At 41.9% G+C, this 26,914-nt stretch overlaps 1 protein-coding gene across 3 annotated transcripts in view; it reads right to left on the reverse strand.

Moving 5' to 3' along the window:
* The window catches only part of LOC143934564 (uncharacterized), a 109,721-nt gene that overhangs the window by 64,795 nt on the left and 18,012 nt on the right, over positions 1-26,914 (reverse strand). For all 3 annotated transcript variants that reach the window (XM_077458315.1, XM_077458307.1, XM_077458300.1), the window contains exons 2-4: positions 26,314-26,382; positions 1,604-1,633; positions 494-568 (exon numbers count right to left, since the gene is read on the reverse strand). In XM_077458315.1, the coding sequence (XP_077314441.1) occupies positions 494-568; positions 1,604-1,633; positions 26,314-26,372 (164 nt within the window). In that variant the 5' untranslated portion in view covers positions 26,373-26,382. The remainder of the gene's footprint in view (positions 1-493; positions 569-1,603; positions 1,634-26,313; positions 26,383-26,914) is intronic.

The raw sequence follows: 26,914 nt of genomic DNA on the forward strand, positions 1-26,914 counted from the left end.
ACTGTGGGGTTAGGAATACTGGAACTGCATGTAAGATTGGAGTTCAAACTAGGGTTGCCACTCTCACCCCTTTAAAACTAAACACATTAATTTGTACAGGTTCTGTGGCTAATTAAGGTGGTATTTAAACTCAGTGTCTCATCTGCAATAAATTAGCCTCAGAACATGTAATGTGTTTGGTTTGAGAGGGATGAGGTGGCAACCCTAGTTCAAACATCAGAACTCACTGGATGCATGCTTTTTCTAGGCCAGTGCATCTCTGAGCAACAAAGCAAAAAGAAGAATGGCCCTGGAGCAGACATCTTTCAAAACAAGTCAACGGAAGCTCTGTGCATGAACATGTGTTGTTTTTATTTCACAACCTGTGAGGTGCAAAGAAATGCTCTAAAGTGGTTTGTTTTTAGGGAAAAATGGCAGTTCACATTATTTCTCAGCCCACAGTTTTATTTATTTTTTGCTAAAAAAGGCAGTTCTCAAAATTGAAAAGCCTTACCTGTTTTGATCTTCCACATCTCGGGGATACAACTCGGAAAATGAGATTTTTTGGCTGGGTTTGTATGGATTAATGCTAGGAAAGAAAAACAAAATGTTGGTTTACCTAATTCAACAAGGTTGCCTGCAAACCATTCTGAAACTTTAACACTCCACCATCGCGTTTACGAAATGACAGACTATTACTAGAAGCTGAGGGGGTATCAGTGGCTTATGGCATGTACAGGGATGTGGCAGAGCTCCAAGCTGGAGAGACACTTTACTGCGCTTCCAAGATTAGGGTGGGGGGGGCTCAAGACGCATAAAAAAAAAAAAAAAAAAAAAAAAAAAAAATATCTGACAGGTAAACACACTTTTTCATCTAGCTGTGCTTGAATTTATATTAAAGTAGCAATACTGGTGCCAAAAAATGCAAAGCTTTGGTGATCATTATCTCATTGTGTATTTACTGCAAATCGGTAGGTGTGAAGTGTAGTTTTGACCTCACTATAAACACTTAAATTGTGGTGTGGCATAGCAAGTCATTACTATTTGCCCTTAATTTCCCCAAAATGGCAGTAACAGTAGGCAGAGCGAGCCAGCCCTGAATTTCCTTTGATCGATACAAAAAAACCTTCATAGTTGATTTAAAATTTCAAACCACAGGTTAGGGACACATAAAAGTACAATACACTAGTCAATTAGTCCATTCCAGAAGCCAACAATTTCTTTATAAAAGAAACCCTCCGAGTAGACTAATGAGTGGATACCATGCTGATCCACTGGCTTCAATAGGGTGACTGGCCCAGAATAAATATGAAGATAATGATTTCAGACTTTGGAACCTTCCTAAATGAGGCAAAGCAACAAAGCCAGTGGATCAGAAAGATAGCCAAGGAGGAGATTCAGAGCACCCCTAGATTACTCATGATTTTTATTTTATTGTTTACAAAGTAAAAGCACGGGTTCCATTGATCAAACAAAAAAGGACAGACTTTAAAATCTAGGTGGGAGCTTGAATTTTTAAGCTACTGAAACCTTTCTTACAGCATTTGAGTATCAGACTTCTAGATAGTTTATCAATGTAAAAAAAAACAAAAAAAAAACAAAAAAAAAAAAAAAAAACACTTACTCCAGAAGGCGAGGAATTCCACTTGGTTTCCTGAAAAAAATAAAAATAATAAAATGAATATATTACATATCAGCTAAAAATAAACATTTCATAAGCCTATTATAAGGCCCCCATTCTCACTTCACCCCTCTGAAAACGCATTTCAGAAGTGCGTCAAAACGTGCTTGTGGTGCCATTATTTCTTAATGACACCCCAAAAGCAATGAGATTTTGCCATATTTGTCGCAAAGCAAAACAGGCCATGCTCCACACCTGTAAAAGAGCTGGAAAGTTTTTGGGTTGGTTCGTCAAGTATAGGGAAGTCCATTCAAATGACTAGGGTGCCCTGTTTGCAACATGCAGAAACGCACAAAAAAAAAAAAAAAAAACCATGAGCAGAAACGCACATTCCCGCTATGCGAGTGTGAATGGGGCCTAAAAGTCCACAGAATGTACTAGCTGTAGTCTGTAGAAATAGCGATACTGGTGAGGCAATAGAAACCGCTTTAGGAACTTAAAATAAAAAAAACCTACTCCTGATGTAATTTTTGACTAGTAGGGCAGGGGCTGAACACACGCCACGGCCATCTTTGATTCTGGAATATGAGTTGTATGAAGTGCCTGGTCGTCATCTCATTTACCACATTAAATTGGTGTTTTAATCGGGATTATACTATGGAGCACACATCTTTCCTCGATTTTAGCCACTTGATTTTTTTTCATGTTTTCTCCTTTTAGAAAACTTCCCATCTCCCCTTCCACAGCATATTTTGCTGGAAAGAAAATCAACGTATGTGCATACAGAATGGGACGGAGAGTGGTGGTCCGAAGTTGGAATTCTGTAGTGCAGCAGGACAGACAACCACTTTTAGAGATTTAAACAGTGCAAAGACGCTGCATGCGAGCACATACACACTGCATTTCTGAGATCACTAGGTAAATTTTTAATACGCTGAAGGATAGATAAAACATGGTGAAATGTGTTTGTATTAAAGATGTACGGAATATGTTTTTTGCCCAGACAAAATGTAAAAACAAATTTTGATAGTAGAATTATTCTAGGATTTTAGTTGGGCCTCGTCCACATCATGGTGCAGAGAATTCTTTCTGTATGCATCTTGAAAGGGCACAAAAAAAATAAAAAATAAAAATAATAATGAAACTATGTGCCCTGTTCACGCCACAATCTCATACAGATTTTTTCTGCATAGTAATTTGTAACGTGTATAAAACTCAATTAAACGTACATGAAAACTGATGTAAACGCGTGTCTCTGCAAGTGAAAAATGTGCATCAGATTTTCTGCACATTTGGTGTGAATGAGGCCTAAAGGACCAGGAGTCCGTGCCATGCTGCAAAATAAGTTGCCATTTCTACGTATGACTGAAATTCATTTAAAATGTCGCTCACATACATAACTGCCGCATAAACATTATAGCCACAATATTTTAACCACTTCACGCCCACGTTATGACTGAAAGACGGCTTCAATACGGGCTCACTTTACCATTCTTCCGTGATCGCTCTGCCCACACGCCAATCACAGCGGCCTTTTACCACGCGATCAGATGTCAGCCAATGACAACTGATTACAGGATGTAAACACTTTCCTCACACCAACAGCTGAACACACTGAAGCGAATGCATACATACATTGATCCCACATTTGGAAATGACAATCAAACCACACATGCGAGGTATTGCCACAAACATTAGAACAGAATGAGAGCAACCATTCTAGTTCAAGACCTCCTATGCAACTCTAACCTGGTAACCTGTAAAACATTTTAAAGTGTCGCCTACGGATATTTTTAAGTACTGGAGTTTGCTGCCATTCCAAGAGTGTGTGAAATTTGAAAGCGTGACATGTTAGGTATCCATTTACTCAGTATAACATCTTTAATATTATCCCAAAAAATTGGGCTAACTTTAGCTAACTTTTTCTTCTTTTAAGATCATGAAAGAAGTGTTTGAAAAATTGCTGCACAAATCAAATGTGACAAAGGATATATTTTTGGTTGAACTGATGGACTCTTGTCTTTTTTTTAACCTAACTATATCAACCTCTTTGCCAGAAAGCTGCTCCTAAAAGTGATCCGTCAAAAAAACAAACTCAACAGGACTGGATGACCAACTTTGATTGGTCCCGGTATAAAAAGGCAGGACTTTAAATGAATTACTCAAAGAGAGCGATGCTTCTGAGGAGGTTGTCATTGACCAGATTGATTTAGATGCACTACTAGAAATATATGAAAATTCCTAAAGCAGCCAATTTTCCTTTGTAAATTTAAATCAAAAAACGGAAATCTATGAACTTCCCCTCCCTATCTTTGTATGGTAACAAATTAGCGTTTGTTTTACAAACCACACATGAGATACAAGCTTTACAAACCCAGGAAGGCTCTAAAAATAATCTCACCCGGGCCCAAAAACAAATAAAGGATCTCAAGGGTAGACCCGAACTGGTAACAGCCATCAGATAAAAGGAGGTAACATGGTCATTATGACCACAGACCAATATTCTCAAAATGTGCCAACGTATCCTTAAGAACACTGACTGGTACAGGAAAGTCCCACAGGGCAAATTGGTGAAAGCTCAACAAGACTTCCATTAAATTGATCAAATCAAGCATACAATCAAGGCACTAGCCCCAAAACCAGTGGGGAATTATTGCGAATAAATTGGCCACAAACTACCTTCTATTCACTACCCAAAGTTCATAAAAATTTTATGAAATCACCAGGTAGACCCATAATTTCCAGATTAAGTAGTCTAACAGAAAATGCCAGCATTTTAGTTGACACGCTTTAACGCCCTCATGTTCTATCCCTGCCGCCTTATATGAAGGCTGCAATCCAACTTTTACAGATCATTGATACCCACATTCCTCCGGGAGTGTGGTTGGTAGCTGTCGATGTTGAAGCATTGTACAGTAGCATACCGCACAAATCATAGCGAGTTTGTAGTTGCACTCCTTGTGTCCATCTTGCATAACGTTTTTTTGGGCAATTCCCTCTACCTCCGGGTGCAGGGAGTGGCGATGGGAACCTCCTGTGCCCCATGATACGCTAATCTTTACTGGGGGGGGGGGGGGGTGAAAATTCTAAATCATGAGTGATGAGGGTCTCTCTATGCATCTGTGCCACATTATATCCTTGCACAGATAAAGAGATGATATTCTCATACTCTAGTAAGGATCTAGCAAGTTACTAGATGCCTTCAAACACTTAACACAAATTACTTCAACCTGTCATTTACTATGACATGCAGTCAGGAAATTAGCTCTTTCCTAGATGTTGAGGTATTCGCCAAGACAGATATGACGCTGGGAACCACCCATTACCACAAGCCCAAAGAAGGCAATACTATTATATGAGCAAATGGTGGACACCAAACTAGCCTGGTTAAGTACATTCCTTATGGACAGTATTTGCACATCAAGAGCAACTGTTCATTACAGGAGGATTTCCAGCATAAAGCCAACAAACTCAAGGACAGATTATTAGCACGAGGGTACTCCAAAAACACCCTGAAAAAAGCATTACATAGAGCAGGGATAGAGAGGGACTAGTCTTTCAAACAACTAAACATAACAGTGATGATAAAACTGGTACAACAAAACTATTCAAAAGCTATTCCAGGCAACAATATCAAACACATTACTGATAAACACTGGTACTTATTGAAAGCTGACCCCCAGGTAGCAAACTGCATCAAAGATAAAAGCTGAGATAGTCTACCGTAGGAACAACTCAATACGGGACCAATTGCTAGAGAGTCACTTTAACCACTACAGCCCCGGACCAATAAACACCTTAAGGACCAGAGGTCTTTTTCCAATTTCGCACTGCGCTGCTTTAACTGGTAATTGCGCAGTCATGCAATATTGCACCCAAAACGAAATTTGCGTCCTTTTCTTCCCAGAAATAGAGCTTTCTTTTGATGGTATTTGATTGCCTCTGCGATTTTTATTTTTTGCAATATAAATGGAAAAAGAGCGAAAATTTTGAAAAAAAATATATATTTTCTTCTTTTTGTTATAAGAAAAATCTAATAAACTAAATTTTAGTCATACATTGAGGGCAAAATTTATTCAGCCACATGTCTTTAGTAAAAAAAATGTCAATAAGCGTATATTTTTTGGTTTGCGCAAAAGTTATAGCGTCTACAAACTAGAGTACATTTTCTGGAATTTACACAGCTTTTAATTTATGACTGCCTATCTCATTTCTTGAGGTGATAAAATGGCAGGGCAGTACAAACCCTCCCCCCAAATGACCCCATTTTGGAAAGTAGACACCCCAAGGAAATTGCTGATGGGTATGTTGAGCCCATTGAATATTTATTTGTTTTGTCCTAAGGGATTGAATAATGAAAAAAAATAAAATAAAATAAAATTTTTTTTACAAAAAGTTGTCACTAAATGATATATTGCTCACACATGCCATGGTTATATGTGGAATTGCACCCCAAAAGATATTCCGCTACTTCTCCCGAGTATGGGGATACCACATGTGTGGGACTTTTTGGGAGTCTAGTCGCGCACGGCACCCCGAAAACCAATCCCCACCTTCAGGATTTCTAAGGGTGCAAATTTTTGATTTGACTCCTCACTACCCATCACAGTTTCGAAGGCCATAAAATGCCAAAATGGCACAAAACCCCCCAAAATGACCCCATTTTGGAAAGTAGACACCCCAAGCTATTTACTGAGAGGCATGTTGAGTCCATGGAATATTTTATATTTTGCCACAAGTTGCGGGAATATTACAAACTTTTTTTTTTTTGCACAAAGTTGTCACTAAATGATATATTGCTCACACATGCTATGGGCATAAGTCAAATTACACCCCAAAATAAATTCTGCTGCTTCTCCCGAGTACGGGGATACCACATGTGGGGGACTTTTTGGGAGCCTAGCCACGTACGGGACCCCGAAAACCAAGCACTGCCTTCCAGATTTAAATATAAAATGCTACCAAAAAAACTGTTAGCGATCGCAGGGATCAGGCCTGACACTGCGATCGCTGCAGTTATGTGTTTAGTGTTTTGTAAGTGGCAGTGATCGATCGATACTGCACTTGGGTGGGCTGGGCAGAGGGGCAAAACGCAGGTGCTAGCAGGTATCTGGGCTGATCCCGCTAACAATGCGTTTTTTTGGAACCCTGAACTGCTGGGGACGCTAGTATAGATCTGATCAGATCAGATATTGATCTGTTCAGATTCTATACCACTACAGGAGGTTTATGCTTTGCGTGTGGGTGTTAGCGGTACTGGCACTAACCTAGCGCTGCCTGGGGCGACGCAGACCCTGACCCTAAAACCTAATTAATATCACCCGCCGGGTGATCAGGGGGTTAAACCTTTATTGGGTAATAAATGGTGGGTGCCACGATGCTATAAAAAGCAAACTAACCAGAGTCACCCGTAACACCTATACGGTGATCAGTGGTGAAAGGGTTAACTAGGGGCAATCAGGGGGTTCACATTTTTATTAGGTAGTATATGGGGGCACTATATAAAAACCTATATAGTCCCTGGCACTATATAAAAACCTGACGGGGAACCTAAATAACTAACTGGCTAACCAGCGTCACCAGTGACACTTATACTGTGATCGCTGGTGAAAGGGTTAACTAGGGGCAATCAGGGGGTTAAAACCATTATTGGGTAGTATATGGGGGTACCTAACGCTATAAAAACCTGGCGGTGAACCTAAAAAAATAACTAGCTACCTAACAACACTAGTGACACTAATGCAGCGATCAGAAAAACGATCGCTTAGTGACACTGGCAAAAGGGGGTGAAAGGGTTAACTCTAGGGGCAATTAGGGGGTTAAATCTTTATTGGGGGGTGATAGGGGGCTACCCTGGACCTAACACTAACTGCCCTGACAGTTTTAACTGTTACAACCGACACTGAATGCATTGATCAGTAAAGAAATGATCAATGCAATCAGTGACACTGTGACTGGGGGGGGGTTTGTGTACCTATGTGTCAGTGTAGTGTTTTGGTGCACTAACTTTTAGTCTTCTCCACGTAGTCCGGTCAAAAAGACCGCCCCGAGGAGAATGACATCACTTCCTCCTTCCTGTGTAAACAATACACAGTGGGAGGAAGTTCGTCAATGGTCAGGAGCGATTCAGAGGGGTGGCCAGAAACCAACGGCCATCCCCTCATCACGGATCGCTCCTGGAGGGAAACGGACCGCCGTATCCAGCGGGAGGGGGTCCAATCGGACCCCCCACCCGCTGGAAGGCAGGCACGTACATCTACGTGCTTGTGCCTGCCTGTGCCATTGCGATGACGTACAATGGCAATACGGCGGCCCTTAAGTGGTTAATAGGGAAGGCAGACAGTTCAAATACAAATATCCGGGAACACACAAGTGGCGGCGGCTGTTCATACTGCCAATTTTTTTGGCCCGAAAAGAGACATACCGTCTCAAAACTGTGAAATCCATCAAGCCAAGCACTTTACAAAACCGCCAGACAATGGGCATTGTCTATCTTATGAAATGTGTATGCGGTAGCTACTATGTCAGTAAGCCTAAACGTAATTTCTAGCAATTGATCTATGACCACGTATCTGCCATTAAGACGGGTTGATAACAAGTCTCCTATTGGAAGACATGGAATGTGGAAACATAAAAAAGGAACCCTCAACGTTAGATTCTTTGGCCTTAAAAGTATAAGGGCTCCTTCACGCGGACGTGTCCGTGTACGGAGCCCACACTGCTCAGCAGGGGAATCGCTCAATCAATCCTCGCTAAGCAGGAAGATGACAGGTCCGTCTCTGCACACTGTGCAGGGACAGACCTGTCAGAGGCGCTGCTCTCCCCTATGGTGAAATCGGATGGCGACGGACCATAGAGTCCGTCGTCGCGCGATCCGACCTGCAGACGGATGGAAAAGTAGGTTTTTCCTCCGTCATACTTTCTAGGATCAGAGCCGGTCAGCGGACATGTCACCGCTGACATCCGATGCTCTATAGACCTCTATGGAGTGTCCATTCAGATCCGCCTAAAAAAACTGACAGACGGACCTGAACGGACAGTCCATGTGAAAAAGAGGCCTAAATACGGACATATGAGGAGGTGACTGGGATCGTTGGATCCTACAAAGGGAGGCCAGATGGATTCACCGTTTGGAGGAAACACAGTCACCAGAGTTAAAATGATGCAATGAGTTTCAAAACTTTTTGAAAAGTTTCATTAGCTTTCTCCTGATACATGCATACAAATCTTTAGTTTAGTGGATCTAGTGGAGTCCTATTAATGGGCAACTGACGCAAGGATTGTATATGCTTAAAACTATAGGGAGCGAGGGAAGGGGCGCATTCCCGTATTTTGTTGCATCCCTTTTGGTCTCCAGAGTGTAAAAAATAAATACACATAAAATATAGAATTTTATACACAAAATTAAATATATATATATATATATATATATATATATATATATATATATATATATATATATATATATATATATATATATAACACACACACACACACACACACACACACTTTTGCACAGCCTATGTTCCTGATCCTCTCCTCCACTTATGGGTCTGCCTGTGTGGATATTCATTCTGGGTTGAATGACAGTGGGGCCCCGTTTGGGGCGCATAGCAGGCCAGCTTCGCTGGACAAATCTGCGCTTCCATGATTGAGCCCTACTCTTCTTACAGCCCTGGGTATTTGGTGCTACCTTTTGGCGAGTGAGTGGCGCTGTTTCTCGAGGAGTTGGCGGCTTCCGATTGGTTGATAAGCAGGCGATGCATGTTTTGCGCCCGCAGCATACCAGTTGGTCTAGAGCCCTGTGACATATTCAGTGCGACGCGGTCCACTGCCTATGACGCAGTGCCCGCTCATGCACAGTCCATCATTTAGGGTGTAATGGAGCCAAACTAGGATTTCACCACCCGGATATAAAAGCTGGCATCCCAGCACGCTCGTAGGTAGGCCCCACCCCATTTAGGGCTCCTCACTGCATGTGAAGTAGAAGAGTCATCTGATCCTGGCCCAAGGGAACGCCACACCGGAGCCCCTTTTCTGGCACTCTGCACTATACCTCTCACATTTGTATACATCCAACACAACAAAAATTGTGGCTTAATGTTTGACATTAGACGTACTTGCATGGACATTCTATTCTGGGATACGTTTGACCCTTTATATGAGGGATTGTGGGTAATTTTACTGCCAACAACCACATGCAGTAAGAGCGATCTTAGTAGAGGTGTTTCTCAAATATATGATATTTTTCTAGATACTTATTTGAAACTGTGAATGGGAGCTTGGTATCTCTAAAGAAATATCTGTGGACTACCCCATATGACTAGAGGGTTGGCAGCAGCTGGCTGTAGGGAGGACCATATATTTGTGACTCCATTTATATGTACTCTGAGGTATGTGGCAATAAACTGAGCCACACACTTATTGATGACTTGAGACTGAAATTGATGCTTACAACAATTTCTTATTTTAGTGCTCGGCTGCAATATATTTTCCTGAAGAAGCGGGCTATGACCCAGGAAAACGCAACTGCAGTGGGGTTGAGGAGAATAAACACTAAGAGGAGCATTACATTGTGTTTATTTTCATGTAGGGCTGCAACTAACGATTATTTTCATAATCGATTAGTTGGCCGATTATTGTTTCGATTAATCGATTAATAACCTTTGTAAAAAAAAAAAAAGTGGGTCAAATTAACGTTCATTTTCAACCACAATGACGGGAAAATTTGGAAATGGAAAACTTCTTAAAGGAATTTTCAGACAGCGTATGTGGTTTTCGTTCAGAAATTACATTCATTTTAAAAACAAAATGTTAAAAACAAAATTCTTTCATTCAGCGAATGTACAAAGATTTTTTGTCTGAATATTCTCATCTGAAAATTGATCCATGTGGCAAGGATAAGGCTCGGTACACACCTATGCAGTTTGCTTTTGATCTGTTTCTGCACTGCTTTTTGCTGTGCGTTTTGATTTCTGCGCACGTGATTTTACTGCAATTAGCATTTTTAAAGGGGCAGATCAAAAAACACAAATTACTGCAAAAACGCATTACATTCTTTTCTGCAGCTTCTCCATTGAAGTATATTGAACCAATAAAGCACTATTTTGCGTTAAAAGTCCCGGAACCTTTTCAGATGTGAACGTGTCCCATAGGAAACCATGTAAATGAACTGTAGTGCATTTCTGCAAAAAGCACCAATAAAACACAGATGTGAACCAGGTCTAAGACGTTTAGTAACATAATGGGGTTAAAAAACCTAAAATTAGCTCTTTATAGTAGAAAAAAAAAAAAAAAAAAAAAGATAACTACTGTAAGGTGTTCATTTTTTTACTGTAGAACAGTGAGTAATATTTACAGTAGTGATTATTTGCTCTTTTTGTACTATAAAGGGCTCGTTTTCGTTTTTTTAACCCCAATATGTTACTGGCGATTAATCGATTAGGAAAATAGTAATCGATTGATTGTCGATTAATCGATTAGTTGTTTCAGCCCTATTTTCATGTCTGTGGTACATGAGCACATTCCTATATCCTATATTATAACTTGTATAAACATTTACATTTGTATACCCATTTAGTACCCTTAAAGCGGGAGTCCACCGGGACTCCGCGTTTTTTTTTTTTTTTTTAAAAGCCAGCAGCTACAAATACTGCAGCTGCTGACTTTTAAATAGTGACACTTACCTGTCCAGCGCGCCCGCGATGTCGGCACCCGAAGCCGATCGCTCGCTCGGCTGCCGGGTCCCGCCGCCATCTTGGGTATGGGAATCAGGAAATGGAGCCTTTCGGCTTAATTTCCCGGTTCCCTACTGCGCATGCGCGAGCCGCGCGGCGCAATCCGGACGGTCCCCGCTGCCTCTGGGAGCTGTGTGTTTCCCAGTAGGCAGCGGGGCACTTGCTGAAGGGGGCGGGCGCTTGCGGAACGGGGGCGTAACCTACGCTCGTTCCGCAGAGCGCTAGCCCGGAAGTGGGTGCAGTTACCTGGATTATCCAGGTAACTGCACCCCCCTCCCCCCTGAAAGGTGCCGATTGTGGCGCCGGAGGGGGGGGGGGATTCCGATGAGCGGAGGTCCATTTTAGGGTGGACCTCCGCTTTAAAGTCCTTACAATCTAGCAGGTTAGGGTTAGTCGTGTGATATAAAATGTTGCAACGACCACCATTTCCTAGGGTCTCTGCTTAAAAAGGGAGGAGTTCTGGATAATTTTCTAGCAAAAAAAAAAAAAAAAAAAGATTTTTAAATGTAGGAGAGGAGTGCCAGAATAGGCTCGGTATGTAAGTAGTTAAATAGCACCAAAAGAAACCTGTATTTGTGAAAAAAATGATAACAATTTCATATGGGCACAGTATTGGGGGGGGGGGGGTAAAAGTGCGCAGTAGGCAAGTGGTTAAATTATGACCTTTACATAGTAACTACTCGACATTGGCTTGATATTATGGATCCCACACTATAAATAAGTAGGTCTGAAACACGAGAAAAAAAAAAAAAAAATAGAAACACTAGCTATGATCACTCACACGTTATGTTGTAACCTGTAATACTGTGGATGTGGTGATCAAAACCAGTGAGAGCCATGTAAAAGGTATTTGTATAGTAGCCATTTGAAATTTTTGTAAAAATGTCAGAGGGTACGTTTTCATCATGCCTTAAGTGTGTGAAGCTGTAGGCATGGTGGTTACTGTGACATCTCTGGGGAGCTTCTATTCAAAATGACTTCCTACTGGAGCTGTGCAAATGCGCCCCCCCCCCCACCCCCCCCCCAACAAATATGTTTTCTGCTTATGGGGGAGGGATTCAAAAATAATTAAGACTCCTAATGCAAGACCTAAAAAAAAAAAAAACAGATGTATACACAATGCAAGAAATATCATCTAAGCTTTTTGAATATGTATTCAAAAGCACTGGATAAATAATTGCCAGCATTAAAGCATTCCATATCTGAATCTTGGGGGGGTAAAGAAATAATAGGCTTTTTAGAACAGCTTACCTGTAAAATCCTTTTCTTTGAAGTACATCACGGGACAGTTACTATGTGGGTTATAGGCCACCTTCAGGTGATTGACACTAGCCCGCCCTAAATTAAAAAAGTGCACTCCCTATATAACCCCTCCCACTGGTGGGAGTACCTCAGTTTTTAGCAAAGCAATACCAATTTGTTTACCAAGAAGGGAGGGACCTCTGTGTCCCATGATGCACTTCAAAGAAAAGGATTTTACAGGTAAACTGCTACAAAAATCCTATTTTCTTATTGTACATCACGGAAAACAGAGTCATATTAGTTACTATGTGGGATGTCCCATAGCAATGCCAACAGAAGGGAGGGAGACACAACAAAAGTAGGGCATCAAGAGACTAGAGGACTCGTACTGCAACTTGTAGTACACTGCGCCCAAAGGCAATGTTCTCATACATTTACCAGATTCTAATCAAGTAGATGTAAAAGGCATGCACTGAACAACAAGTTATGGCCTTACAGATTTAAGCCACGGAGGCTTGGTGATGCACTGCCCAAGAAGCACTAACAGCCCTGGTGGAGTGCGCTTTAACCACTTTCAGACCGGACCATTTTGCTGGTAAATGACCAGACAAGAGGTCTTTTTACACTTTGGCACTGCGCTGCTTTAACTGGTAATTGCGCGGTCATGCAATGTTGTACCCAAACAAAATTTGCGTCCTTTTCTTCCCACAAATAGAGCTTTCTTTTGATGGTATTTGATTGCCTCTGCGATTTTTATTTTTTGCGATATAAACGTAAAAAGACCGCAAATTTTGAAAAAAAATGATATTTTCTACTTTTTGTTATTAGAAAAATCCAATAAACTCAATTTTAGTCATACATTTAGGCCAAAATGTATTCAGCCACATGTCTTTGGTAAAAAAAAAGTCAATAATTGTATATTTATTGGTTTGCGCAAAAGTTGTCACATCTACAAACTAAGGTACGTTTTCTGGAATTTACGCAGCTTTTAGTTTACGACTGCCTATCTCATTTCTTGAGGTGCTAAAATGGCAGGGCAGTACAAAACCCCCCCAAATGACCCCATTTTGGAAAGTAGACCCCCTAAGGAAATTGATAAGAGGCATGTTGAGCCCATTGAATATTTTATTTTTTTGCCTCAAGCGATTGAATAATGACAAAAAAAAAAATTTTTTTTTTTTTTTACACAAAGTTGTCACTAAATGATATATTGCTCACACATGCTATGGGCGTATGTGAAATGACACCCCAAAATAAATTCTGCTGCTTCTCCTGAGTATGGGGATACCACATATGTGGGACTTTTTGGGAGCCTAGCCGCGTACGGGGCCCCGAAAACCAAGCACCGCCTTCAGGCTTTCTAAGGGCGTAAGTTTTTGAGTTCACTTCTCACTACCTATTACAGTTTTGAAGGCCATAAAATGCCAAGATGGCACAAAACCCCCACAAATGACCCCATTTTAGAAAGTAGACACCCCAAGCTATTTGCTGAGAGGCATGTTGAGTTCATGGAATATTTTATATTTTGCCACAAGTTGCGGGAAAATTACAAACTTTTTTTTTTTTTTTTTTCACAAAGTTGTCACTAAATGATATATTGCTCACGCATGCCATGGGCATATGTGAAATGACACCCCAAAATAAATTCTGCTGCTTCTCCTGAGTACGGGGATACCACATATGTGGGACTTTTTGGGAGCCTAGCCGCGTACGGGGCCCCGAAAACCAAGCACCGCCTTCAGGCTTTCTAAGGGCGTTACAGTTTTGAAGGCCATAAAATGCCAAGATGGCACAAACCCCCCCCAAATGACCCCATTTTGGAAAGTAGACACCCCTAAATTTAGGGGTACACTAGTGAGACTAGGTAATAAATGGCGGGTGCCCTGAAACTATAAAAAAATAACTAACCAACCAGCGTCACCTGTAACAGTTATATGGTGATCACTGGTGAAAGGGTTAACTAGGGGGCAATTAGGGGGCTTTATGCGGTAGTATATGGGGGTCCCTGGCGCTATAAAAAGCTGCAGCGAACCTAAATACCTACCTGCCTAACTAGCGTCACCTGTGACACTAATACAGCGATCAGAAAAACGATCGCTTATTAGGCTGGGTTCACACTGGAGCGATGCGGGAACGCCACAAATGCGCGGCGGGTTCCCGCATCGCATGCCTCCCGGCGGCAGTTCACACTGCCCTATGCGAACTGCTGGGAGTGTCAGTGAAATGTTACTGACACCCCCAGATCAGTTCGCATATCGCAGTGCGATCTGCAAACTCGGATCGCATGGTGTGAACACCCATGCGATCCGATTCTGCTGCGGGCCAAAAAAAGGGTCCCGTGCGAATTTGCGGCGGGTGTGGCGGGTGCGGCGAATGGCTGAACTCGAATCGCACAGAGATCGGATGTGATTTGCACTGCAGTGCGGTGCGAATCACATTCGTTCTCATAAACCGCTGCAATGTGAACCCAGCCTTAGTGACACTGGCGACGGGGGGTGATCACGGGGTTAAACCTTTATTGGGGGGGTTAGGGGGGTACATTAGAACTAAAGGGGGCTAACTCTAACTGCCCTAACAGTTATTACAGTCACAAATGACACCAATGCAAAAAAATAAATAAATGACATTGGTGTCACTGTGACTGGGGGGCAGGGGTAATTGGGGGGGTGTGAGTGTGCCTGGCATGTTCTACTGTGTGTGTAGAGTGTTGGTGCAACTCACCGATCCGCTCTCCTCCGTGTCGGAACGGAAAATACCGACACGGTGGAGAGAATACATCACTTCCTCTCCTGTGTTTACATTACAGGAGAGGAAGTGATGTCACGCTGCCATTTCATTCGTCGGGAGCAATCGCGAGGGGGTGGCCATGAATGAATGGCCGTCCCCTCGTCCGGGATCGCTCCCGAACGAATACCGACCGCCGCAGGAGGCAAGGGACGTACATGTATGTCCTTATGCCTGCCCGTGCCATTCTACCGACGTACATCGGCGTGCGGCGGTCGGCAACTGGTTAATATGATTTTAAGAGCAAAGTTCCTCCTTTTCATAAGTTTGAACAATCACTTGACAAATCCATTTAGAAATAGTAGATTTTGATGCTGCCTGTCCTCTTTTAGGACCATCTGGCAACACAAACAAACCTTTTTTTTTTTTACGAATCTGAGCGGTCACTTTCAATAGACTTACCACTCTCACCACATCAAGAAAATGTAGTGACCCTTCTTCCACAGAAACAAAGTTCTGGGGAAAAAAAATAAAAAAAAAAAAATATGAAGGGAGAACAATATCCTGGTTTAAAATGAAAACCCGATACTACCTTCAGTAAGAATTCAGGATGAGGCCGCAATACAGCCTCACCCTTATAAACAACCAATACGACTCCTTACAAGAAAGAGCAGCCAACACCGATACTTTTCTTGCAAAAGTTATGGCAACCAAGAAAATTATTTTTCCCCCTGTCAAGAGGACAAAATGGCTCATACTGGCAAAAAAATAAATAAATAAATAAAAAAGCTGCTTCCAAGGCTGATCGGACTAAAATTAAGTCCTAAGGGTTCAGGGGTGACCAAACTGGAGGATTAATCTGGGTTAGCCCTTTATAAAAAAGGTACAAACCAGAGAAGCAAGTGGTTGATGAAAAAGACCGATAAGGCCGACATCTGGCCATCGATAGGATTAGAATTAAAGCTGGCCTTGAGTACTATCTGTAGGAATTCAAGGATCCTACCTATGACATAAAATGGTTTAAGAAAAAAAAAAATAATAATAAAAAAAAAAAAAAAAAAAACCTCCTTAGCAATATTGTGTGTGTGAAAATTATATATATATATATATATATATATATATATATATATATATATATACATACACACACACACACACACACACACACACACACACACACACAGGGCCTGCGGTGTTTAAGAGCAGCTGCAAGTTCTTTTTTTTCTCCAAAGAAAAGTTAGAGCGCTTCCTCCCCCATGAAGAGGGGGAGACTGTCAGCACAGGGGGGCGATAAGCAGGGAGAAGAACCCCCCCCCCCCCTTCAAGCTTACCAGAGGTCCTGCTATCTGGCTGGAGGAAGAAGCATCTCAGCTCCCTGACACAGCGTGTTCTCTCAGTGTGCGGTGGTGAGTGCTCGGGTCAGGCCCAGGTACCATTCAATTCAGCCAGAAAGTCACCATGAATGGATCCGTCTACATACCTAACCCCAGCAAGGATTGCTCCAGAGGAGCTAAGCACATCTTTAAATTGGTGACCAACACTTAGACACTGTCAAATCTGAGGTACTCCCACCAGTGAGAGGGGTTATAGAGGGCACTTTTTAATTTAGGGCACGCCAGTGTCCATCCGTTACTATGTGGCCTATAACCCACATAGTAACTACTATGGCTCTGTGTCCCGTGATGTACGATAAGAAAGTTTAATTTGATATAAAATTGCCAACTTAAATACTTAGCATGGTGGAAATCCACAACAACCGCCAAATCCCGAAGAAAAATAAAGTAAACTGAACAGATTATTAGTAATAGGTTGTTCTGTACTGCCTTGTTCTGCCTAGTTTGCAAATAAGCATTTAATGACTTGGCAAGGAAATTGTCCGAAAACAGGTAGTAAACCTTTTAAATGCTTCATTTTAAAAATGTCATACCCCTGCTTGTCATAATCCCCTCATGTGCTTCAACTGTAGTTGTTTGAATATACAAGTGTTGAGTTTCCATTGGTTGGTTCTTCCTTGTCCCCTACCCCCCCATGACCAGGCTAAGGGGAGTGTTCCTAGCTATGTTAAAAGTGTATGTTTGGCACTTAACAGTTTATGCTCTGGATGTTTAACCCTCAACACCTGTGTGGCTTGTCTCGTGATTGAGGGGTTAAGGGCTGGTTATGGCGAATCCGCAGGCTGCAGGTGCATTTGGAGCACAGGAGACACAGGTCTGGCAGAGATGCCCAACAGTGGTATCCAAGATCTGTCACAGCACCAAACTGTAGAAATAACGCAACAGTGCATTAACATAACAGTACTGTGTTTTTATCGAAAAAACAGAAAATCTATATTGCATATTCAATTGCAACTACACGGCTGCCTGCAAAATCTTGCGGCCAAAATAGGCATCAGCCGATGCATTGACATCTACCTTGTAGAACTTGGTAAAACGCGTGGACGACCAGGTCACTGATTTACACACCTGAGCGACAGACGCTTGATGTCGGAAGGCCCAAGACATTTCGATTGCCCTTGTGGAGTGGGCTGTGACCGGAAAGGCAGGTACCTGCCCCTTTAAAGGCGTAGGCTTGTACTACAAATCTGTCTGATCCACCTAGAAATGGTGGCCGACGAGACCGCCATGCCTTTCTTGGGACCAGCCACCGAAACAAAAAGCGAGCGACTTCCGAAAGGGAGCAGTGGCAGACAAATACACCTTCAGAGCCCGAACCACATCTCCAGAGCATGAAGGGCCACCTCCTTGGGGTGCTTCGGCTTAGGACACAGAGATGGTAATACAATGTCCTCATTGATATGAAAAGTAGACCACTTTTGGCAACACCGACAACACCAGGTTCAGATCCCAAGGGGGTAACGGTGGACGCACCGGAGGGACTACATGTCGTACCCCCTGAACAAAAAAGGTACTTACTAAGGAGTGAGATGCCAGGGGTCTCTGAAAAAGGACAGCTAAGGCTGAAATTTGCCTTTTAAATGGTGCTTAATTCAAATTTCTGGTCTACTCCTTGCTGAAGAAACAGCAGGAACCTGGATAAGGAAAAGGAACCCATCCTTTCTCCTCACACATGGAGATGTAGGCCTTCCAGGTATGATGGTATATCTTCCGACAAGAAGATTTCCATGCTCTCAACATAGTTGGGATCACTGAGTATGACAGACCCCGGTTCCTCAACACCTAGCTCTCAATAGCCATGCCGTTAAAGAAGAAGTAAACCCTAATGGGTTTACTTCCTCTTTCATTCCCTGCAAAGGCAAAGCATAATGGACTACTATGCATCGCATAGTAGCCCATTATGTGTCACTTACCTGACACAGGAGCCAGCGAAGTCACCGCTGTCCCCTGTAGTTCCGAGCGTCCATCTCCTTGGTGGGTCTCCGTGGGTCTCGCTGCTCCGCCGGAGCAACGATGACGTCACTCCCGCGCATGCACATGGGAGCCGACACTCGTGGCATCTTCGTCATTGACTAAGCCGCGCTCAGTGCGCCTGCGCGCCGCTGTCAGCTGTGCCTGTCTTCGGGCAAAATATCTCCTAAACCGTATAGGTTTAGGAGATATTTCTTGGACCTACAGGTAAGCCTTAATCTAGGCTTACCTGTAGGTCAAAGTGGTTTGTAAGGGTTTACAACCACTTTAAAGCCAGCGATAGTAAAGCAGGATGGAGAATCAAACCTTGAGACAGAAGGTCCTCCCGCAATGGCATTCGCCAGGGAGCGTCTGCCACCAGGCGCACCAGGTCTGCGTACCAAGATCGCTGAGGCCAATCTGGGGCAACCAGTATCACTGGGATCCCCTTGGCTTCCACTCCGAGAAGCAGGCGTGGTAACAGTTTCAGTGGAGGAAAAGCATACATCAGCTGGTACTGATCCCACGGAGCCACCAGCGCATCTGATGCGTCTGCCCACAGATCCTTTGTCCTGGAATCTTGGCACCTTCCGATTGAGACGGGAGGCCAGCGGATCCACGTCTGGCGTTCCCCACTTCAGGCACAGTAACCTGAATGTATCCTGATGCAATGCCCATTCTCCTGTGTCCAGCATCTGTCGACGCAGATAGTCCACTGCCAGTTCTCCACTCCAGGGATGTAAACGGCCGACAAGGCCAGTACGTGACGATCTGCCCCCCGAAGTATGCAAGTGACCTCCCATGCAGGGGCTGAGCTTCTTGTTCCCCCTTGGTGATTGACGTATGCCATGCTTCCCTGGAGTCCAGCAGAAAGCCTAGGTACTCTAGACGCTGGGTCGGTACGACCACCGACTTCCTTAGGTTCAACAGCCACCCAAACTCTCGCAGGGCCTGCATGGTGATCGCCACATCCTCCTCTAATTCTGAAAAAGCCCTCAGGAGGAGATCGTCTAGATATCCCATGATTGTGACATTATCAGATAAGGTTCTTTAGAAGAGAGGGCCGCCAATTCTGATACTCTTCTGGCAGAGGAAATGGCCACCAGAAAAATGTATTTCCTTGTCAACAGAACTAAGGGAATTTGATGTATCGGTTCAAAGGCTGCTTCTGTAAAGCTAACAGAACCAAATTCAAATCCCAGGGGTTCAGAGGCACCCTAACTGGAGGATTAAGGTACGTTACCCCTTGTATAAAGCTTCAGACCAAATAATGCAAAGCAAGTGGGCGTTGAAACAGAACCAATAAGGCCAAGACTTGGCCCTTGATGGTACTCAAGGCCAGTTTAATCTCTAACCCATTTTGCAGAAATTCTAGGATTCTGCATAGGACATATCTTCTGGGGTGCCAACCCCTGGATTCACACCAGGAGACATATGCTTTCCAGACTATGATAAATTCTGGAAGCTGGCTTTCTTGCATTAATCAAGGTAGGTATCACAGGGCCCAAAAGCCCACGATTCTTCAGAATGTGGGTTTCAAATAGTCAAAACCGTTAAATTTAGCGTTTAGCATTCCTCTACCAAAACTCCAATAATTGGTCTCCTCTGTTTCCAGATGATTACAGTAACAGTGTTAGACGAGGGAATGCTATATTGTGACAAAGTATGTGACAAAGTATGTCCCAACTTTTTGGAGACGTACTGTCGCCAATTTCAAAATTACTTTATTTTTTCTTGAAATTGTACATATTCTCAGTTTAAACAATTTGAGGTTTTCCACTGTGAATACAACCTAGTTTATCAGATTTGCAAAATGATTGCATTCTGTGTTTATGTAGATTTTACACAGCGCATTTAGATTTTTTTCATACATAGGTACTGTATCTTTTCCATGTGGGTTCCTGCAAAGTGTGTCAGTGTGTGTGTGTGTGTGTGTGTGTATACACACACGAACACGTGTACGTTATGGGTGTCTGTACATGCATGTTGAGATGGATTACAGTTATCATGGGCATATAGTCTAATCGTATTAATTATACATTTAACTTTTATTTAAATTGTTTTAACATACTTTTTAATATAGTTGCATTAGCCATTTAATTATTTTTTTAAATCTAAAGCAATTTTAACATAATGAGCTGTTACTGTAAATAACATGATTTGTATTACAATGTTTACGTCTAGAGGTCACTATATTTATTATATTTCATACATTTTTATTATTAATATTGTCTTGCTGTTAACTGTAGTCTTCTTCTGGCATCGCCAAGCTGTACACTGCAGTTCTTCTCCCACCCCGAACTAGGCTTTAAAGCCAGCTCCATCCCCCCTTTGGGCAGGCTTGACAAATGGGACAAAGCACCCAATACATGTTACTACCCATACTCTTCTGAACACTGCAACTGCGTTTGATTTATCTGGAGTGCAGCAAGAGCAGCCATGGATGCCACGATAGTCATCCTCCTTGGTGGGTTGTGTGCTCTGTCCTGGCCTACAGATCTCAGCGAAGCCATCTGACTAAATTGACATCCTGTCACTTTACACAGTCAGTCAGTCAGTCAGTCAGTCAGTCATTCTCTATGTATGAGGCTACATTTGTCAATAAACCTGATACTATTCTAATTCTTGCACCCTTGTAACTTTGTTTCTTTTTCATATCAATGATATCCTGATATCTGTGTCAAACGCAGCAGCGGGACATGTTGGCGCACCCACACGGGTGTTCCCAGGGCAAGAGATCTCTGTGGGGGCACCTGTTGAAGAGGAGGAGCCAGAACCACTGCCAGGACACCCCAGAAGAGGAGGATCGGGGCTGCTCGCTTTAAATCAAATCACTTTAAAGGGAATTACTCATTTTTCATGCAATAGCCAGTTTTCTGCTTCAGTGATGTTATATCTCTCAAAATAATGTAGAGAAACCACACTACATTTCCCACAATGCCTAGGGAAATGGAGGTTGCAACAGCCGTGTGTGTGTAGGCAGAGCATGAGCGGAGCAGGCCAGGCATTGGAAGTTGCATCAGCAGTGGGCAGTTCAGACTAGGATTCCAAGACTCCTGGGTCCATCCACTTCAGCAAGCAGGGATGTACTTCCATCCCTACTTGCTGGAACAGAACTGCAGTAGGGAAGTTACAAGACCGTTGGCTGGGGAAATAGAGGACGAAGCAGAAATCATAGGGAATAAAGCCTGTGGTTCAAAAAAAAAAAAAAAAAAATGCATATTCATTTTCTTTTTGATTAAAGACTCCGGAAACAAATGGAGTACATTCTGTATCTGCTCAAGGTAGGAAAGTACGAGCAACAGGGAAAAAATGTTTGTCTGGAGTCCAGCTTTAAAATGCTTGGACTGTAAAGTCTTATGGGCTCATTTATTGAGCACTTGATGAATTATGTACTAGTTTTGTACACAGAATATAATTTGGTTGAATACAATATTGACTACTGAGACTTTTTTTTTTATAGAGAAAAAAATAAATAAAAAAAAAACGGAGCACAGGGTACACACAAGCTGGAAAAATCTCTCCACCCTTGGAATTCAGGGACTTTGATATTTAGATGGCCATGGATACCCCTAAGGCCTAAGCCAAGGAATAATTCAAGCTTTCATTAAAAGGGTTGTCAGGACAGCTTTTAACTGGCACAACTTAAATCTGGTTCTAAAGGTTGTTATTGCTCAATTCTAGTAAGCCGTGTTAGTTCAGTGGCATCTCATGGAGTTTGATGCTGCAGTCATGCCACGCAGGAATAATTGACATGTTCACTTTAGTTCACTAAACTTCCACTAGGTTCACATCTAGTGTTTGGTGAACACACATTTTGGTGTGCTATTAACAGTGAATGTCACCGCAAACACAACATGTGTTTTCTGCGCATTTACGAAACGCTCAGGTGTCAATGCAGCTTTAACGCTCATGCACTCCCCAAGCATGCTTAAGCTGCAAGAAAAGCTGGCCATCGTTTTTATAGGACTGTCTGATATAGGACAGATTTGATAGGGCCTGCCAACTGACTGCTACAGTGATGCAATGCACGCGCTTTTATTCCTGGAAGTGGCAAGTATTTCACGATCTCTGAACCTGGAAAGGGAACAGACGATATGAAAGCAGAATAGGATTGGGGTACAAAATTAGATAATGTTGCTTTAGATTTCCTTTAGCTTTACCTTTAACTATGTAGTGCAGGGCCTGCCTGACTGCATACAAATTGGAAGAGTTTAGATTTGACTTCATATTGTATGGGTTTGGCAATTCCAAAGCCTGGTACAAAAAAACTGTTCAACAAAAAAAATAAAAAATCAGAGGAGCTCGCTGTACTAGCTATGCAATGTTAGTACAGCAATCTACCTGCTGAGCTATTGTCTGACAAAGGGACTGTCGTCCTGTCAGAACACACCAGTCAGATCAGATGCCAATCTGCTGCTGGTTTTCCAGCATGCCCACTCAACAGAAGCCGGTTTCTGCTGAATTCTGGCCCGTGAGTACCAGGCTTTAAAAGGGAAATTGTATGAGAAAACTGTACAATGTACCCAACAGATAATAATGCCCTCTGCAATGCTTATCCAAAGATAATTTTAGCCCACATGGTACATCAAAAAGGGATAGGAAAGGATAAAGGACTAAAACAAAGCATACACACTCACTGAAGCTACACTAAGTTTACTCCTTTAAATATTTTAAAACAATGCAAGGGCTGGTCTCATCTTTACAATTTTACTGTTAACACAATCAATCTTTCTACACTAGCAGAAAGTGCCATATAAATATGTTTCTCATCTGCTCTGAAATACAGCTTCTGCCACATATGTGGTATGTAATGTATCCTGCAAATTGACAGCTCCTATCTGGAGTGCATCAACCATCCACACTACGATCCTTCCTTTTCTACCTTCAGATAAATTATGTGTAGCCCAGTGGTTGTCAACTTGCAAGGTAAGGAGGGGGGGCTCAAATGCAACCCCTTATATCTTCAAAAGGACAGCATATAATAATTTATTAAATTTAATAAACTGTCACAGGCTGAAGAAGATTTACTAGAGTAATCAGACTGACTTTATGCTAGAGCTGCACAATACTGGTCAAAAGGAGAATCACAATTTTTTTTGCTTAGAATAAAAAGGATGACAAATCTCTCACGATTCTATAATACCACATGCCTCTCAGCAGAAATCTAAAGCGAGAGGGGGAAAATAAGCTTTCATTGTGAAAACAGGGAAGAAAATAAATAAAAATAAAAATGGACCCCATTCCCCCACCCATGCGTTTGAGGTGGATAGGGTAAATCATTGCCACTGAGCTAATGTGCCCTGATGGCAGAATACACTGATCAGCGCTGCCTGCCATAGTTGGAAGCACTGATCGTGTAGAAATTTTACAACAGGCTGATTGAAAAGAAGTCATTAAATTGATCAAAATTCAGCCAGTTCCCGCTAAACCAGCAGAATTTCGATCCAAGTATGGCCAGCTTTAGATGGGACCTTGGGACAAGGAGAATGAGAAGGAGACCTTTCAACTAACACCAGTCAGTTATAGATGGGAGTACTCAAAATGGTTTCCAGACATGAGGGTATTATACATTCAAAACAAAGCAGCATAAAAAAAAAAAAAAATAGATAAAAAAAGTTCAGAGATATCTATGTACAACCTGATAAAGCTGCTCGTTTCAGAAAATATTTCTTGAATAAAAAAAACAATATTTACCCTTCTATCCAGAACCCAGTAAATTACATTTGAAAGATTTCAGATTCCTTAAGTGGCGTTTCTCTCTCTCCCCCCCCCCCCCCCCCCATGCCTGTTGCTAGGGGGACCCTCGTAGTCTGCCTCCTTCAGTGCCCGGGCTAAGTGATATTACTTCCCCTCAACACAGGAAGGGCTCCCTCCCGTCAGTCATCTGGGACATGTCACAGGTGACTACGCGATCAATCGCTGCACCGCTCAACATATTAGGACTGAAGTTTGAGGTTATGTACACTGGGAGGCACAAAAGAAGAAAAAAAATACAGAAACATTATGAAGATTGAAATTGAAGTTTGAATGAAGATTGGGGCTCATTTACTCCCTTTATAAATATCCTTGGTGGAAGTAGTTGCACGGTGCTAGGACCAGCAAAGTCAGAAGCAGACTTTTCCAGTGCATAGTTCTATAGTTCCAGACTATAGAGAGGCTCTCTATCCAGGGGTAGGTGAAAAATGCATCTTCCATATCCCAAGCAGGTATTCTAAGTGCTCTACACATATGGATATACATCTGGCATGCGAGAGAAACTTAAAAGCTTCTAGAAGGTCATAACTGAGTTCCAGAACACACGCATTTTGCCTTGTGTTGAAGAGGTGCCTTTTAAAAGGATATGATCCACAAGTCAAGGTTAACGCCAACAGAGGACGGAGCGTTGTTCTAATCAAGTCAAACTGAAGCCTAAATAGGGACTCCAACTGTCTATCCGTGGGTAGTAGTAGAAATGCCATTAACCAGTGTGGTGGTAAACTGAAAAGTCCAAATATTTTTCAATAAACTCCCTTTCAAGAGGGGGAAAACAAATCATCATATTGCTTACAGGAAGGTATGATGATTGCATGGAACATTCTTAGTTCTCATAGATGAAGGTTTCAAATACTAAGTGTATGAAGGTCTTTGTATTGAGGATTATATAGCTGCATTACATTTTTACAGATTTTTTTTTCTGCCAGAAGTTTGGCCTCACTGCCATTCGACAGTTACAGGTTTGTTAGATAGATAGCGTTTCCCCATTTATAGTTTACAGGGCACAGTATTGACATTTGGGCCAGCAAGAGGAACAACTGCACTTGCAAACGTGCTCGTTAACATTACCTGGTGCTCTGCAAGAGAGCAAGAACCCCTATTCTTCTTTCACAGGCCTACTCTAGGTCACTTTAGTTATAAAAACAACAGAGTCACTTTAAGTAGATAAAAGAACAAAAGGCAGGAAATATACAGTGTCCTAAACATCAATGTAAAGATACGATTTTTATAAAGCATGTGTGTTGTGAACTATTGTAAGACGTAAAAGCCCTCAGTTATATTATATTTTAATACATTTCAGGGCTATTCAGGACCCACTTGAAGCAGCAAATTCCTGTGTGCACTCCAAATGTTTGGTGCTTACATTTGTACAATTACAAAAAAAAAAATAAAAAAAAAGGGGAAGAAACCCCACACACAGGCTACAGCCTCCATGTCCCCTGGTTCTAATAGCAACAATTGAGCAACCACTGATCCCCTGCTTAGTGAGGAGTGCAGTGATTATCAGTCACCATTCTCAGCTCTGCCCCCTCTAGCGCTCACTGGAGAGAGGGGCAGGAGTAACGGGCATCAGCTCTCAGCTGCATGCAAATACCTAGAGCCAGCTGTCAAACAGCTTGGTGGATCCTGACAACATGGTCAGGATCCTTCCATGGCCTGAAGTGGCTATGTGATGTTAGCCACTAGCAGGCTCTGGGTAACATGAGAACACGTAAGTGCACTCCTCCGATTCAGAATGATACTTCAGACAGTACAGTACACTTATAAAATAAAAATCACTGCCCCGAAAACTAAAATCACACTATACTTAGTTGTTCTAATTTAGAGTTGTATTTTGCACCAGTAAACAAAGAAAATTCCCTCATTCAAAAAAGGAAAAAAAAAAAAAAAAAAAAAACATTGTGCTTACTTCTTATTAAGAACAGGTTTCTGTGGTTGGCCCCGGGTTACTTTCACCCAAGATGACATAGTAAAGCACCTAAAGAGGAGGGAGAAAAAAAAAAATAAATAAATAAAAAAACACACCATTAGTACATGCACAGCAAATATTACATTTGTATGAAAACAAAATGTTAATGTACTTTAAAAAAAATAAAAAAATAAAAGAAAAGAGCACAATGGAACAAAAGCCAGATAATCTGACACTGATAGCTTCCCATACAGTTTTAGCATAGATTTTATTATTAGCTTTTTTTATTTATTTATTTTACTCAATATTTGTTGTATTATTACTTAAAAAAAATAAACTTAAAAAGTTAATTATCTAGAACAAAACTAAAGAAACAGAAATAAATAAATAAATAAATAAATGCAAGCAAAGGAGTAATCATATACAGTGCCTTGCAAAACAATTCACCCCCCTTGGCATTTTTCACGTTTTGTTGCCTCACAACCTGGAATTAACATGGATTGTTTGAGGATTTGCATCATTTAATTTACAGAACATGCCCATAACTTCGAAGATGATTATTTTTATTATTATTATTATTATTATTATTATAGTGAAGCAA

Source organism: Lithobates pipiens, unplaced genomic scaffold, assembly GCF_037356315.1.
Source record: "Lithobates pipiens isolate NorthernLeopardFrog02 unplaced genomic scaffold, aLitPip1_a1.2 Scaffold_10, whole genome shotgun sequence".
NCBI classification, from domain to species: domain Eukaryota; kingdom Metazoa; phylum Chordata; class Amphibia; order Anura; family Ranidae; genus Lithobates; species Lithobates pipiens.